At 31.3% G+C, this 17,189-nt stretch overlaps 1 protein-coding gene across 1 annotated transcript; it reads left to right on the top strand.

Annotated features, from left to right (window-relative positions):
- Positions 1–3,052: 3,052 nt before the first annotated feature.
- On the top strand, positions 3,053–10,165 carry LOC133311073 (uncharacterized vacuolar membrane protein YML018C-like). The gene is made up of 8 exons (XM_061512085.1): positions 3,053–3,133; positions 4,461–4,850; positions 5,398–5,612; positions 6,357–6,427; positions 6,561–6,659; positions 9,602–9,719; positions 9,850–9,985; positions 10,079–10,165. Exons 1-8 carry the CDS (start codon positions 3,053–3,055, stop codon positions 10,163–10,165), a joined length of 1,197 nt encoding a protein of 398 aa, XP_061368069.1.
- Positions 10,166–17,189: the final 7,024 nt, after the last annotated feature.

Raw genomic sequence — 17,189 nt, 5'->3', positions numbered from 1 at the left:
ATCCGAGAGCTAAATTCTCCTGTACGTGATAAAACGGTGTGTAAACAGGTCAGGAAATTTGCCAGTGGTCTACCAATAAGGGAGTGTTTGGTACAGAAGAAATTTTTATTTGTTCGAGAATCTCGATTTAAAAAGATATGATTTTTATATTCAGTTTATGATAATATCTGAAAATTTAAAATTTTAAAAATTTCAGTTTCCCAAAAATTCGTAAAAAATCCGTATACCAAACGGACCCTAAGAGATTTCTTTAAAAATTACGTCATAGGTCTATTTAAAATGGCCTGACTTCTATGCCCCCGAAAATAGCTTGTATTTCTTTAATAAAATAATACAAATATATATAACTAATTTTTGTAAATATATAAATACAATTTTTTTAAATATACTAAATATAAGTTTAAATTAATTTGTTAAAATATAATAAATGTAAATTTAAAACATTTGTAAATATAAATTTAACTTTTGAATATTAATATAAATTAAGTGTCAATTATATAAAATATATTTAATATGAGAATGAAATTGAAGTTTAATTTTTTAAGTATGATAAATAATTTAAATATATATATATATATATGTATATATAAATTTATATATTTGTATATGCATTTGTACGTGCACACAGTGTTATGAAACTCGCCTGACCCGGTCAGGTCGACCTGTAACCTGGCGAATCGGTCATCGGACTGACTATGCATCGAACCCAGTCAAAATCGGCTAAACTCAGTTAAAACCGATGACCCGATTAGGATATGCATTTTTATTAATCATCAACATCAACATCAACATCAACAACACCTTTATCCCAAATTAATTGGGGTCGGTGGTAGATGAACCCACATGAAAGATACAAAACGGTTGAAAAAAAGTAAAAAAGTAAAAAAAAAAATAAAAAAAAATAAATAAATAAATAAATAAATAAATAAAATACACAAATAAAATAATAAAATAAAATAAAATGAAATAAAAATATATGTATATATAAATAAAGAAAAGTAAAAAAGAAAGGGACAAGAAGAAGTGGGGGAAATGAAGGGAAAAAGGACTAAAAAAGGACCATCTGGAACATAGGAATAACAGCGGGTCTAACCCTCCACCATACTTATAGCTTTTCTCCATTCCTTTCTAAGACATACTGTCCGCCAATCTATATCCCACTCCATTAAATCTTGTTTTACTACTTTCCCCCAAGTAAGCTTCGGCCTACCTCTGCCTCTTTTTGTGTTTAGCTCTTGGTATATATAAAATATGCATTTTTATTAATAAAAAAAAAATTATTTCATATTGTCAGAAAAAAATGTGAAACTCATTTTCAATTTTTTTATTATTTTATTTGCTAGTAGTACTCTTCTATAATAATATCAAATTTCAGCTTCTAATACTGAAGCAATTTGCGGAACAATAAATTAAGAGAATGTGACATATGTCATTTCAATGTAGATGAATTTGATAAATACATAACATTTGACCTTTTGAATGTCATTGAGAGGTATGCTTATAGAGATTCTGAGTTGCAATTTAAATTGACATAGTAATAGCATGCATTATCATTTATTTGTGTTTTATGAATTGTAAAAGTGTGATGAAGTAATTTTTGAGTTTATAAAGTGAACAATATTTAACTCATTTTAAGTATGGAGAATATAATTAAATTTATATGTTTATATTTATATAAATTTTATATATATTTATATATATCCAGGTCAATCGATCCGACCAGTGACCCACCGGTCCGACTAGTAACCCAGTGATCCAGTACTCCGACCAGGTTGATTGCCGGATCGAATTTTATAACACTACGTGCACGTGTATACATTTTTAATTTACTTTAAATTAAATCAAAATTAAATTTTATAATAAAAATCAATATAATTCAATTCAATTGATTATTTTTATTTCCAACAATATAATTAAATTATTAATATTTAAAGTTATGATTTGAACTATTGTACAAAATAATCATAACCTATAATTTACGGAGTATAATATATTATTTTTGAAGGCTTGACAAGTCTAAGCCTTGTATTTTAATAAAATAAATCAGGTCATATTTGTATCAGACTTATTTGACTCGACTCATTTATAGCCCTAAAGAAAGAAATGACAAATTGTTTTCTCAATGATTAGGAAACAATTTTATCTTTTATGTGTAGAGCCATTTTTTTTCCTCTTCTTTTTATATGATTCCACATGAATCTCACATATTCTTATGATTAAAACTAATTTTATGTTGCATAAGATAGTGTACCTCATCTTGTGAAACAAAATTAAGGTGGATCCCATCTTGATTTTTTTCTTTTTTCTTTTTTAGTGGGTCCCACATTAATTTTTTTTCACAACATGAAGTATACTATCTTATGCAACATATGGTTTTACCCTATTTTTATATGGGGCAGGTTATATTTATAAATTTTTTTGTTTACAAACTATACTATATAGGACCGGTCCTACATTAATCACATCGTGTACGACCGGTCCTACATTAGTATAATTGCAAAAAAAATTTGTAAGAATCTGTCCCTTTATATATATATATATATATATATATATATATATATATATATATATAAAAGAGACAAAATTATCTTATTAATTCATCAATTTTATGCAAAAACTAAACGGTAGTGTTTACATGCATGGGACATGAATCTTTTCAAGATTCTGGACATGAGACAGTGACACAAATACATATCTTTAGCCTCCTTGGCTTCCACGTTAGCTAAGAACTAAAACTTGCACAAAATGCAACGGCACCTGTCATGTCACTCGGTTTAATGAGGCTAAAGCTAACGCCTAAGACAAGTAACTGCAAACTTGAACACTTAATTTTGATTTACATTTTGAGACCGAAAGTTGTAGTTTCTCCTAAGATCCCCTATAACAGAATCCACCCTTTTACCTCTTCTACCCTGAAAGATAACAAAAACCATGTTACTTGTTCAGTAATCATCCAAAGCAGATATACTAGAATTGCCAGCATAAGCATACATATTGTTAATCATAGCTTATATATACGCATAGAATAAGGGACTTAGGATAAGGTACTGTAATGGGTTGGAGGTACCAAGCTGGGTTGGGGCTTATTGGAGCTTTTGTGTTAGTATGGGTCAGCTCTGCAGAAATAACTCAGGTTTGTACTCATATTTTTCCTGCTATTTTGTTTCTCTGTGGCTTTGTTTTGAAAATGTTTTTCTTATTTTATGGTTTTTAAGAAAAGGATAGGAAAACAAACTCTGAACTTTTTAACTTATTGGAACTGCAAGTGTGTCAGTTCAGAAACATGTTATCTTATTCATCTTAATTATGAAATTGACACGCAATACAAGGTTGGATTTTGCTTACTTTTGGACTTCAATGTGAGATAAATATTAGTGGAAGACTATCCACTATTGAGAGTAATTATATAATGCTCAATAATTATTTAAGTTTTTTTCCCCAAAATGACACCTATTCAGCAAAGGGCCTTAGTGGTTTATGGCCACCTTGCAGTTCATAAGATTATCCACTTCAATGGACACCTTTTGGTCATTGCTATTTTGTTGCCAGCAATACGAAGCTATAGGATATACACTCTCTTTTTTTTTTTTTTTTTTTGCAGAAATGTGGGTTGTTGTGGCTTTGTATTTGTAACAAATGCGTTACCACTAGAGCTGCCAAAATGGGCCGAGCCCCCCAAACGGGGCGGGACGGGCTGAGTTTTCTAAACCCGTTGCCCGCCAAGCCCGCCCAGCCAAGCCCGCTAGCCCACCCGAGCTGATTTTTTTTTTTTTTTAATTTTTAGTGTAAAATGTGACCGGCTTGGCGGGCAGAGATATCTAACCCACCTTCAATGGCGGGGCGGGGCGGGCCAGCCCGCTTTTTGGCGGGCTTTTGGCGGGCAGGGGCGGGCAGCCCGCTTTGCCACCTCTAGTTACCACTATTAGCCTCAATCCTTGAATAGCTTAACCGTTAAGACCAATTTATTGCTTTTAAAATCTTTTATGATATCAGTTTTCAGTACTTGGCTCATTTTAATATCAATATTCAATCCGACACGTTTCTTTCCAAAAACTTAGTGTTCCTATTTATGTGGGTTCAGTTAAAATATCCTAAGCAACCAGCTAAGTGTGTATTTTGTGGGGTTGTTAGGCCTTGTGCATTGACCAAAATATGTCCCAAAAAAAAAAGTTTTTAGGAAAAGGAATGAAACCTAGGAATTCTTCATGTATTCTACTTGAATTCATCAAAATGGAAGAAAGGAAAAAAAAGAAAAAGAAGAGAAACTTATAAGACACAGGTGCTTTGGCAATAGGATAAAAATAGACAACAAGAGGTAGTGTAGCTTCTGTTTGTATGCCTTTCTAATTGTTTTTCTATTCGTTGAAACATGTTATTGCTTCACTATTAACATCTGAATAGTTTTTTGGTTTGGTTATGCAGCAAGATTTTTATACTAAGCTTATGATACTTTACTGCAGAGGATTTTTACTGAGTATAAACAACCTTTTGCACTCACTTACCTTGGAGTATCTATGATGATAGTCTATCTACCCATTTCAGTTTTCAAACAGTGGATCTGTAGCTTACTGAAAACTTCATGTAGAAACTTCCATAAGGACTACACATCAGTTAGCATTTCCTCTGGACTTAGTGTGCCTTTTAGAAACGATGAAATTCACCAACAACTAGAAACCAATCTAAAAAACAGTTTGATTACTGACAAGGAAATTAGTGAAAGAGAAGAAGGGATGCCTCTGGTCAAGAAAGAGGAGGATGAAACTCACTTGCTTGAACAAACTTATGATTATATTTCATGGAAAATTGCTAAGTGTGGCTTGTACCTCACTCCAATATGGTTTGCATCAGAGGTAACAGGACTTCATTTAAATCTCATTCTTTAAATTTGAAGTTTTTTCTTTTTCTTTTCTTTCATTTTAACCTTTTGTGGAGAACTAAGAATACAAGTGGATGCAGCAGGACCAACGTTGTAGAACTATCCATATAACTTAATTCATAACAATGTTGCCAGACACAAAGTAATTTTGTATCACAAAAATTAATGATTCAATATTATGAACTTTGGAAATATGGGGACAAAAATAATTGAGATACTCTAATTCTTTTGGAATAATTTCAACTAATCTCCTATGCATGGTAGTTTTTACGTCTTAGAATTAAATTTCTCATTTTCTCCTGAAAGGATGGACCTATAGAGTAGTTTGGTCTTGGATTAACTTTGTGGAAAAGAAGGAATCAATATAAATCAGTATATACGTAACTATATTTTAGTATTTTGTATTTTTTGAAAAAAGGACTTCCCAGTTTCTGTTTTGAGTTTTCAAGATGTGCCACTTATTATGTTCCTTATCTTGTGCCTATAATGTTGCAAACTTGCAATTGTTTGGTATCTTGCAGTATTTGTCAAACATGGCGCTTGCAAATACTAGTGTTGTGAGTACAACAGTTTTGAGTTCCACGTCAAGTCTCTTTACCCTTTTCTTTGGAGCTCTTCTTGGCAAAGACACAGTAAATATAATCAAAGTAGTCGCTGTTTTAATCAGCATGGCTGGTGTTGCCATGACAACTGTTGGGAAAACTTGGGCAGCAGATGAGCAGATCAGCACCTCTGAGTAAGTTGAATGTTGCTTGTTATATAGTGCACAAGCTCTTTCCTCTTAATGCTTTATCCCTACAATCATTCAGTCCACCTTATTGAAGTGTGCAAACAGTTAATTTCCATAAGGAAAAAAACTTGTCAGTTTCTGTGAGAGATTTTAGCTTTTAATTTTATTAAGAAGCATAGAGTACTCCTAGTACAATACTGCAATTGTTTGATCTGCAATATATATTTATTTTATTTTATTTTTTTGAGGGCGACGGTTGCTCCTTGTGATCAAAATATCACAGGTTCGAATCGAAGAATGCAAAAATATAGGGGTAAGACTTCGTACAATTGACCCTCATCTCTATCCTTACAATTTGGGGAGCCTTCAAATCCTATCCTCCCCAACTGTATGAGCTACATCCAGGAGGTGTTCTTATGCAGTCTTTTTTACACACTCATCCATAGATCATAGATTTCAAGTGTGTTTCATCAGTCTCCATCTTTGTCCCTCTTAGCTAATAGGTTAGAAGATTCCAGTTCCTGGCAGGCATAGAAATAATAGGAAATAAATAAATTAATATTTATGATGCCTTAAAAGATTTTTGACATTTTGGGTTAGTGGTTCTACCCAACCCAACTAGTTTGGAATAAAGGTATTGTTGATGACGGGCTAGTGGTTCTACATGGACATATTATATATGTTTTCCCATATATTCTCTTGCCATCATTCTTTCAAGTTCTGAAATCGAAAAGTGTTTTTATTACAAAGGACTCAAAAGCATTTTATCGCTGGGGACATTTTTGGTCTACTCTCAGCAATATGTTATGGCTTATTCACAGGTATGCATATTTAACTGCCAATCAATTTTAATGTCAGATTACCTCTACTATATGTTTAATTTAAATCACAGGCAACTTTGTGTGGAACTCTGACTCTGAATATCATTGTTAATCATTAGTCAATTAATTGCAGTGCTTCTCAAGAATTCTGCTGGATCAGGTGAAAAGGTTGACATGCAAAAGCTTTTTGGCTGTATTGGTCTCTACAGTCTTCTTGGCTTTTGGTGGCTAGGTATGGATTTTTCCTTTGGGGGTTTTGCATGAAAAGGAATTAGGAATTCCATCAACCTTGGACCTTGGTTACTATGATATTTTCTAAGTAAACTAATTTGTAAAATTAATTTAGCAATTAAAAGGATGAAATTATTGTAAAGAACCAATTCAACCCAAAAACTTAAGCTGGTGGATGAAGTTATATTAATAGCTTTATATATCTCTAGAGGTAGGATCCTTTGACACCCGGTGTCAAATTTGAAATTTGACACCCGATGTCAAATTTGAAATTTGACACTTCATCTGAGAGCCGTTACATCAACATCATCAACATCAACAACACCTTTATCCCAAATTAATTGGGGTCGGTGGTAGATGAACCCACATGAAAGATACAAAACGGTTGAAAAAAAGTTAAAAAAAAATAAAAAAAAATAAAAAAAAGTAAAAAAGTAAAAAAACCAAAAATAAATAAATAAAAATAAACAAATAAAATAAAAATATAAATAAGATAAAATAAAATAACAATATATGTATATATAAATAAATAAAAGTAAAAAAGAAAGGGACAAGAAGAAGTGGGAGAAATGAAGGAGAAAAGGACTAAAAATGGACCATCTGGAACATAGGAATAACAGCGGGTCTAACCCTCCACCATACTTATAGTTTTTCGCCATTCTGTTCTAAGACATACTGTCCGCCAATCTATATCTCACTCCATTAAATCTTGTTTTACTACTTTCCCCCAAGTAAGCTTCGGCCTACCTCTGCCTCTTTTTGTGTTCTGCTCTTGGTAACAAACTTCTGTTCTTACAGGAGCATCCATGGGTCTTCTCATCACGTGCCCAAACCACCTCAATCTATGTTCTCTCATCTTCTCGGCTACCGGTACTACTCTGACCTTTCGTCTAATATCTTCATTTCTTATCTTATCCATCCTTGTGTAACCACACATCCACCTTAACATCCTCATCTCTGCTACTCCCATCTTATGCTCATGTTGCCTATGTGCTGGCCAGCATTCTGCTCCATATAGCATTGCCGGTCTTACTGCCGTTTTATAGAATTTTCCTTTTAACTTCAGGGGGATTTTGCGGTCACACAAAAATGCAGATGCACTGCGCCATTTCATCCACCCTGCTCTGATTCTGTGATTTACATTCTCATCAATCTCTCCACCGTTTTGTAAAATGGAGCCCAAGTATTTAAAAGCATCTTTTTTGGGTACCTCTTGACCATTTAGATGCACAGGTTCTTGGTCCTCATCTCGTACCAGAGAAAACTCACACTTCAGATACTCAGTCTTGCTTCGACTTAATGTGAATCCTCTGGATTCCAATGTGCTTCTCCACAATTCAAGTTTCCTATTAACACCCTTCTTGCTCTCATCAATAAGCACAATATCGTCTGCAAAAAGCATACACCATGGCACTTCCTCTTGAATATCTTTTGTTAGTTCATCCATAACTAAGGCAAAGAGGTAAGGACTTAGAGCCGACCCTTGGTGTACACCTACCGTGATAGGAAAATAACTTGATGATCTGTTACAAGCTTTTACACATGTAGTAGCCCCGTCATACATATCCTTGATTGCCTTTACATACTTTAATGGAACCTTTTTCTTCTCCAGGACCCACCATAAAACTTTCCTTGGAACCCTATCGTATGCTTTCTCAAGGTCTATGAACACCATATGCAAGTCCTTTTTCTTTTCTCGGTATCTTTCCATTAGTTGTCGCATCAAGAAAATTGCTTCCATGGTACATCTTCCTGGCATAAATCCAAATTGATTTACAGAAACCTTGGTATCTCTCCTCAAGCGATGTTCAATAACCCTCTCCCACAACTTCATAGTATGGCTCATTAGCTTAATGCCTCTATAGTTTGAACAATTCTGTATATCTCCCTTGTTTTTGTAGATAGGCACAATCATACTTTTCCTCCATACATCAGGCATCTTATTCGTCTGGAGAATCTTATTAAAAAGATTGGTCAACCATTTTATTGCCACATCCCCCAGGCATCTCCACACTTCAATAGGGACACCATCAGGCTCTAAGGCTTTATTAGTCTTCATCCTCTTTAAAGTCTCCTTAACTTCATGTGTATTAATTCTGCGTACAAATCTTCTATTCATATCATCACACGCGTCCTCTAAGTCCACCTCGCTTGTATCTCCATCCCCATTATACAGCTTGTTGAAGTATTTCAACCATCTTTCATTTACATCTTCATCTCTCACCAGAAGTTTTTGATTTTCATCCTTGATGCATCTAACTTGGGTGAGGTCTTTACTTTTCTTATCCCTTATCTGAGAGCCGTTAGATTAAAAAATATCAACGACTCTGATTTGTAAGCATGTGACAGCATTGATATTTTTTGATCTGACGGCTCTCAGATGAGTTGTCAAATTTCAAATTTGACACTGGTGTCAAAGGATCCTACCTCATATCTCTAACATGCCCCTTTACGCAAGACCTCACTGAGCTTGAAGGGTGGACAATGAATAGGTCCACTTACTTGGGCTAAGAAATTCCACCAGACTTAATTAATTATTAATTAAATGAGAGGCGGTGAGGATCGAACCCGTGACACCGAGGCTCTGATACCATGTTAAATATCTGACACGGATTACAAAATATAAATTATAGTTGCAAGTTGCAACTTACAACAAATTAATGGTGGATATAGGGATTTGAAGGAACCCCCAGCCATGCCCTCAGGAAGGCTTGTTTAGTTCTTTCTCTTTCACTTCTGCCATTGTTCCTTTCCCCTTTTGGTTTGTTGTTTTATACATCAAACACATTAGTGTAATGCATTTTCATGACACTATTTTTGCTACTTGTCAGTTAATTTGAATACTGGATAACTTTGTCATTGCAAATTACTATATAGTTAAGAATTTCATGCCTCATTTATTTGTAAAACTTTCTAACTCATGCTGTTGCAAGTTTCATGCAGCATGGCCGTTACATGCTGTTGGAATTGAACCTGTTTTCAAATTTCCAAGTTCAAGATCCACTGGGGAGATTGTTATTGCAAATAGCATTTGGTCAAGCGTGATTTCAGATTACTTGTGGTAAGTTGAACAGCATTTGGTGTGTATGAGACTTGGTGTTAAATATATACTTTTGTCACATAGTATAATTAACAGTTATTGCACAATATTCTATTTGATTTAAACTTAACTCCAATGAATATTGTGACAGGGTCCTTTCTATAGTTTGGACCTCACCTTTGGTTGCTACATTGGGCATGTCCATGACAATTCCTGTTGCCATGATAGCTGACATGGTTATACATGGTCGCAAGTACTCTGCAATCTACATTCTTGGATGCATTCAGGTTTGACATTTTTTGCATTCCATTGAAATTGGTTTGCACCATTATCTGAGGACTATGGTTTAAATATTCATTCTTTGGTTCTATTGGAAACAGGTTTTTGCAGGATTTACTCTAGCAAGCCTTTCGGATAAGTTTTCTAGAAGTGATGCAGAGTTAACTACGTCATGTTCTGAGAAGTAGGAGTTTTGTAAATTAAACGAGGAGGAAACTAAATATAGCCATGAAACCAAACTATGTGAAATGGTGAGGGAAAAGCATAACTGTTGAACTAAAGCGTTAAGATGTTGCTCCTAATGTCACACTGAGTAGCGGTAGGATATGACAGAATTCATTTTGGTTGAAGAATTGTTTGACCATTTTTCAAATTATGCTTTGGTCAACTATGATTCACATTGCACCAAAGAAAAAAACAAATTAGGATAGACACCATTTGGTTAAACCTTTTTGACTAATTAAAATCTAAATAATAGTTTTAAAATCAATAAAATAATGATAAAATTTAGGTTAAAATATATTTTTGCTTTCTTTACGGAACACTCATTTTTATATTTTACAATAATTCTATTTTATATCAATTTCTTAATGATTATACTCTTAAAATAAGACAAATATTAAGGGAATTTTTTTTCCTTCTATAAATATTCATTCCTTTTTTTATTTATTTATTAAAGTGACACTTTTTGTACATGGTTTTTCCTTGTCAAAATTTTGGTCGGATTTCAGCTATTGAGTCACCATGTCCTCACATATTTCTTTGATTATCAACCTTCGCCTAAGATCCATTTGCTGTAGCTATTTTATTGAGCTTAAATTTATATCTTTATCCTATCTTACACCGGGACACGGGATTCGATACGATACTTCAATATGTTAATTCTAAAAAATATTAAATTTTGACACTTTTAGACACGTTTTGATACTATAAATGTTAATTTATGTAGTGTATATTATATTTAATATTCAATAATTTAATAAAAAAATAAAGCTACACTTATAATATCCATCAATTTTACAAAGAAACATAAGATATCTCAAATATTATTAAACTCAATTAAATGGTAATCATAATTCAATGAATTTAATAATTGAAATTCAAAATGCAACACGTGACCTTTGAAAAAAAAATTGAGTCTTTGGAACGAGTATCAGAAAGTGTCAGATACGACATACCAAAATTTTTGAAGTGTCCGGTCCTTTATACTTTTTATCTCACTGTTTTAGTGTTAGATTTTGTCATCATGTGATATGGGTTGGCTTAGAGAGAAAGACTGCAAGAGGTAAATGATTTTCTTCTTCTCAAATATACCACAGAATCAGTGAAAGAACCCATAAATAAATAAATGACAAATGTATTGGTGATTTCTGATAATCAATCAGCTATCCATGTTGGAGTGATCAGTCTAGTTTACCACGATTAAACCAAGCATATCAATCTCGGTAAAAAAATTAACATATTGTTTTTTAATAAATATTTACGGAAATGTAATCATTTTAAATATAAATACAAACCTATAACATTTAAATACGCCCTATAGGGGACGTGACCTCATAGAGAGAGACACACCTCACAGGGGGGAAATATCTAATATACTACTGTCGCACCATTTATTTGGTGCTACCAGCCAATAGAAATTCATGAATGACTGTGATATTTGTACATATAGGAGAAGTAATGTTTTTTTATCCAAATGTCAGTTGTTCAATGAAAGAGTTACCTACTACAGTTGTATGGAAGATGTTCTCCCCACAACCTACTACAGTTGTATGGAAGATGTTCTCCCCACAGGGGGCGTGACTCACCAGGTGCTGAGACATGACACAAAAAGTCTATAGTTTGACCGTAAAACTTTGAAAGTCCATAACTTTTGACTCGGCTATCTGAATTAGGTAATTTTTTTTATTTCACGTAACTTTTCGAGATTTACGCAATGAGGTCTCATTGAAGGGGATTTGATGAAATTTTTTCAAAATTTTGAATATTTTATCGTAAAACTTCGGTAGGCCATAACTTTGGCCACGGGTGTCTGAATCGAGTTTTTTTTTTTTATTTCGCATAACTTTTTGAGACGAACGTGTTGATAAGTCTGGAGGGGACTTGGTCAAAATTCTTTTTGAAAAAATGCTTCCTTGTGCTCTGTTTTGCATATTTATATCTATGAGTGTGAACGATGTTATTTAAGTTGAAGTTTCGTCTCCGTTAAATATAATTTCAATTTGCAACAATGGTACCATAATCATAAGTATCTTTATTAGAAATGTTTCTAATCATGACAGTGGTTTTCTCTTTATTAATCTAGGTTTAAACGTTCTTATAGTATCATTGTTGTAAATTGAAACTTTTATGGTTAGAGACAAAATATGACAGATGAGGTGTTATTGCATAAATCTCGAAAAGTTGTGTGGAATAATTTTTTTTTTTACCTAATTCGGATACCGAGTCACAAGTTATGGACTTCCAAAATTTTACAGTCAAACTGATGATTTTTTGTGTCATGTGTCAGCACCTAGTGAGTTACTCCCCTTGTGGAATGTGTCTCTCTCATAAAACACGCCATCTGTGGGACATGTCTCTCTTCATCCGGTCACGCCCTATGTGGAGCATGTTCGAGTGCTATAAATTTGTATTTACGTTTAAAATAACTATGTTTTTGTAAATATTTATTAAAAAAACAATATTTGAATTTTTGTTTCCCTATTAATCTCGGTTGGCATTTGGTTCTTGTCTCTTTAGATTCGTTTGTTCGTTGTTTGTAGCTGATGTGCTGAACAATGCTCTTAGTTTCAATCACCAGTTCTAAAACATTAGTATGCATGAGGGCTAACATTCAGTTTTTAATATAATTTTACTAATAAGATTTAGAAAAAAGGTGTGTTTTTTTTAAAGGACACAATTTGTGTTCTTTTAATAATTTTTCATTATGTCTTATCATTAAAATATAGTTATATGTTATCCAAAAAAAAAAAATATAGTTATAATACGAAAAATTATTATTTTTCTCTCCTCAATCACACCAGCTGATGTGGAAAATGAAAATAAAATAAAATAATTTTTGGTATTATAATTATATTTTACTTTTTAAAAGATACAAGTTATATTCTTTAAAAAGACAAATATTAAACCGTAAGATTTATCTGTAAATTTTTTACTTCCACACCAAACTTATCCTAGCTTAATGGTAGACTCAGAAAATTTTTTAAAGGGGGGAAATTATATTATATATTTTTTCTTTGAAGTTATAATTATTTATGTGACAATTTTTTTTTACTTATAATTAAAGGTTTCTGTAAATTCTGAAAAAGTGTGAGTATAAAATATATAACAAAAAATTAAAAATAATACTTACTTTTAAAGGTTTTTATAAATTTAAAGTGGGACGAATACCCCTCTCCTAATGCATTAACTCATACATCAGATAATATCTCCCTTGTTTAAATTATCCTGGGTATACGTAAAAGAAAAGAAAAGAAAAACCGTTGATATTCTTTATGTTCAATTTTTCTTTTTACGTAAAATATTAAAATTAAATATAACGTAAACGGCTAGATTTAGACCAACTGATTAATTTAGGTTCATAACAGTGTTAATCACTACTAATCTCATTCCATGTAAAGACCACCATGCACTTAACTTTATTTATACAAATCAGATATTCAAATTCAGTCTCATTAGTTTTGATTCCTCACAAAAAATTTAAATTGATAATATTTTTTTTCAAAAGAAAAAAGACTCTCAAAAACTTTGAGGATCATTTAAAAATTCAATAAATCATTCTTAATAAATTTATAAAAGTAACTCAAAGATACTTTTATTTCATTTTTCTCTTGCAAAAAATGTTAAAAAAATCGCTTGGACGGGATATGAAATTCATAGTGGTTGTGGAAGTTCAAAGTGACAATAGAATATATATACAAAAAAAAAAAAAAAAGTGACAATAGAATAAATAAAAGAAGGCTGGTGGGGAAGCACTTTTTACATTATTTATTTGAGGAGAGATATTCTAATTACCAAAATTTTCCACTACCAACTTACTACATATCTAATCATCATTAGATTAACATTTTATCTCTCTTCAAAAAAATTTTAACATTCTCTCTCTTTGATCCAATAGTGATGTGATGGGTAGTAAGTTAGTAGTAAGAGTTTTTAGTAGTTAGAATATTCTTACTCTATTTATATTGTTTTTCTTTTTAACATATTTTTCCGCGTATCACTGGATTTTACATAAAAATTTTTATTTAAAGATTTTGGGAAAATGTTTATTATTTCAAAGAAGAATTTGTGTCAATTTAAATAAAATGATATATTTTGGTATATATTTGTTGGGGTTTCAACTTCTCATTTCTTAGGACAATTCAGAAAAAAGGTGGTGGAACCTATCTTATAAAAAAAGAAAAACAAATGGTGCAAAAATCGAAATAAGAGTGTCTGATGAGGGTAATTTGCAGCAACATAAAAAATATTGTTTATCATATTTGTTAATTTTTTACATTAGATCTCCTTTTTTAAATTTTTTTTTTTCTCTTCTTGTAATTTTGTGAGAAAAAAAAATGTAAAATAACAAAAAATATAGAGTTTATCATTTCTTTTATCATAAGAGATAAAAAAATATGTTGTGATCCAAAAATTACGATATTTTTATGGTTGAAGAAATTAGTAAAGGGAATTTTCATAAAATTCGTATAAACATAAATAAATAGAGCCGTTTCATTGTAAACAACGCAAATAATAGTGTTCTGTAAGATAAAGGAAGAGAGAGAAAGAGAAAATCATAACCATTTAAAGGTGAAATAATACATATAAAGAAATAAATAATTAAAACGACGTAGTTTTAGGGTGGCCGAAGATAAATTTGTCTCAAGCAGCTTGAGAAATATTTTTCCCTATATATATATATATATATATATATATATATATATATATATATTATCATTTTATAAAATATATTTCGCCTACAATTTAACTTCAAGCTTAATTAATTATTAACTTCATAATTTTTTTTTTATCAAAAGTCAAATATAATTTTTTGATACTGTTATCTAATCTTATGAGTTATAAGTAGGTGTCTAAATGGACCGAGTGGCTTGTTATGAGCCTAAGACTTGACTTGCTTTAAGTTTGACTTGTTTAATAAATAGAAAAGGCTCTTGCTTTAAAAAAAGCTTATTTAACAAATAATTTCAAGCCTAAGTTAACGAGACTAGGCTTGAAAACCCGTGAACTTGTTTGATATATTATTATAATAAATAATATATTTCTATGCCAGTGAATCATTAACCCTACTTTTTTAAGGTTGTCTACTGAGAATAATCATAGTTTCATAAATAAGCTCTCTCTGACTATTAGTCTCTCCTTTCCTCAGTCACTCACCTTTCGTAGCTTTACCCCAATCTTCTATTTAGCGCAACTCTGGTCATTTGGACGTATGTGAGTTTAGAAAAAATACATTTTATAATTATAAATGAGTCAAGCCAAGCGCAAGCCAAATCTTTAATTATTCATAAACAAATCAAACCAAGCCTAGAATTTAGTTCATATCATGTTAATGGGCCAAACCAAGCTTGAAATATTTTTTATAGGCTTGACTTGTTTAAGCTAAAGTTTGGTTCGACTCAGCTCATTTACACCCTTAGGGCTTGTTTGGTGTGACGTATAAGGCCTGATAGTATAAGCTTATACTATACGTTATGACATTTTCAGTTGTTTGGTGTGACCATTAGAGGTGTTAACGGACCGAGCCGAGCAGAGCTTTGGTCTTAAAAGGTTAAGCCTGTGTTTAAATGTGTCAGCCTAACCAAGTTTGTTACTTGTTATAAATATAATTATCGGCATATGACCTGACTTATTTACAAAAATTAAAAGCCTAGTTTAGCCTGGTAGTCTGTTTAGAAAAAATAAGAAAACAAAAATTTATCCAAACAGAATATACAATCAACAACACTAGTAATTCTATAAATATTCATAAATTCAATATATATCCAAACAGTATAATATAGAATAAAATCATTCAAAAAGTTTGTTTAACCAATAAATTGGGGTGAAATGAATTGAGGAGAAAGATAAGGCTATTACAAGTAATATAAAAAATATAAAATAAAATAAAATAAAAAATAATATACTACTCTAGCCTGCCTGAGAGACTCTAAGGCCGAGCTTTTGAATTGGAGCATGAAGCCTTTTTATTAAACGAGCTTTTATACAAGTTCAAGCATGTTGCCAACAACCAATTTTAGACATTTAAACTCAGGCTTTCACGAGCCGAGCCAAAGGCCTCTGGTTCATTTAGCACCCCTAGTGATCATCGTATAGTATAAACTTATACAGTAGAATCCCTTAATACATCAAAATAATGTATAACTTAATCCGACCTAAGGGGGAGAGATTAGGCGTGATAAGGGATTAGTGTACTAACATTGTTGACCAGTGCAATTTTCAAAAATTAATATATTATTTTAATATTAATATATTAAAATAAAAATTAATTTTTCAATATATTACATTTTAAATATTGAATCTTTTTATTTTTATAAAAACTAATTTATTTTTTGGACACACTAATCAATAGATTTTATAAAAATTAATATCATATGACATTTTTTGAAGAATTATATAAATTCTTTATTAAAAGATATTTTTATTAAAAATATCTTTTTATCCTATATAGTACTATATATATAGTGCATTACCAAATACTACATTATATTATCTTATAGATAATACAATATATTATTTTATACAATATCATATCAAATATTGGATAGTATTAAAATTCAGTCAGATCTATACAATCAGACCTTATACTATCAGGTCTTATACTATCAGTCATTATCCTATACCATGTACGAAATTTTTATACTACACTTTATCTAATAAATTTAAGGCTTTAATTTTTCTAAAGTGAATGTAGATAAGTTATCTACATTCACTCTTAAAACGATGTCGTTTTGGGTTGAAAAATTAAAAAATTATAATGAAAAAGACTATTATAACCCTGAAATAAATTATAATTACAAAAATACCTTGATTTCTGTCTCAAAATAACGTCGTTTTAGACTCAATATAAATAAATTATCTACATTGACCGTAGAAAAAACGAACCCTGAATTTAACTAAATTGATAATTATTTACAATTTCAAACTTATTTATCAAAATTAAACTCTGATTTTACTTTACAATTTGTAGTTGTAGTTTTATACATAAACGGT

The sequence above is a fragment of the Gastrolobium bilobum genome, unplaced genomic scaffold, assembly GCF_033153095.1.
Source record: "Gastrolobium bilobum isolate Gb01-03AN ecotype WA unplaced genomic scaffold, APGP_CSIRO_Gbil_v1 utg6878, whole genome shotgun sequence".
NCBI classification, from domain to species: domain Eukaryota; kingdom Viridiplantae; phylum Streptophyta; class Magnoliopsida; order Fabales; family Fabaceae; genus Gastrolobium; species Gastrolobium bilobum.
Note: the sequence above shows the minus strand (reverse complement) of the source record. Positions and strands in the feature narration are given on the sequence as shown.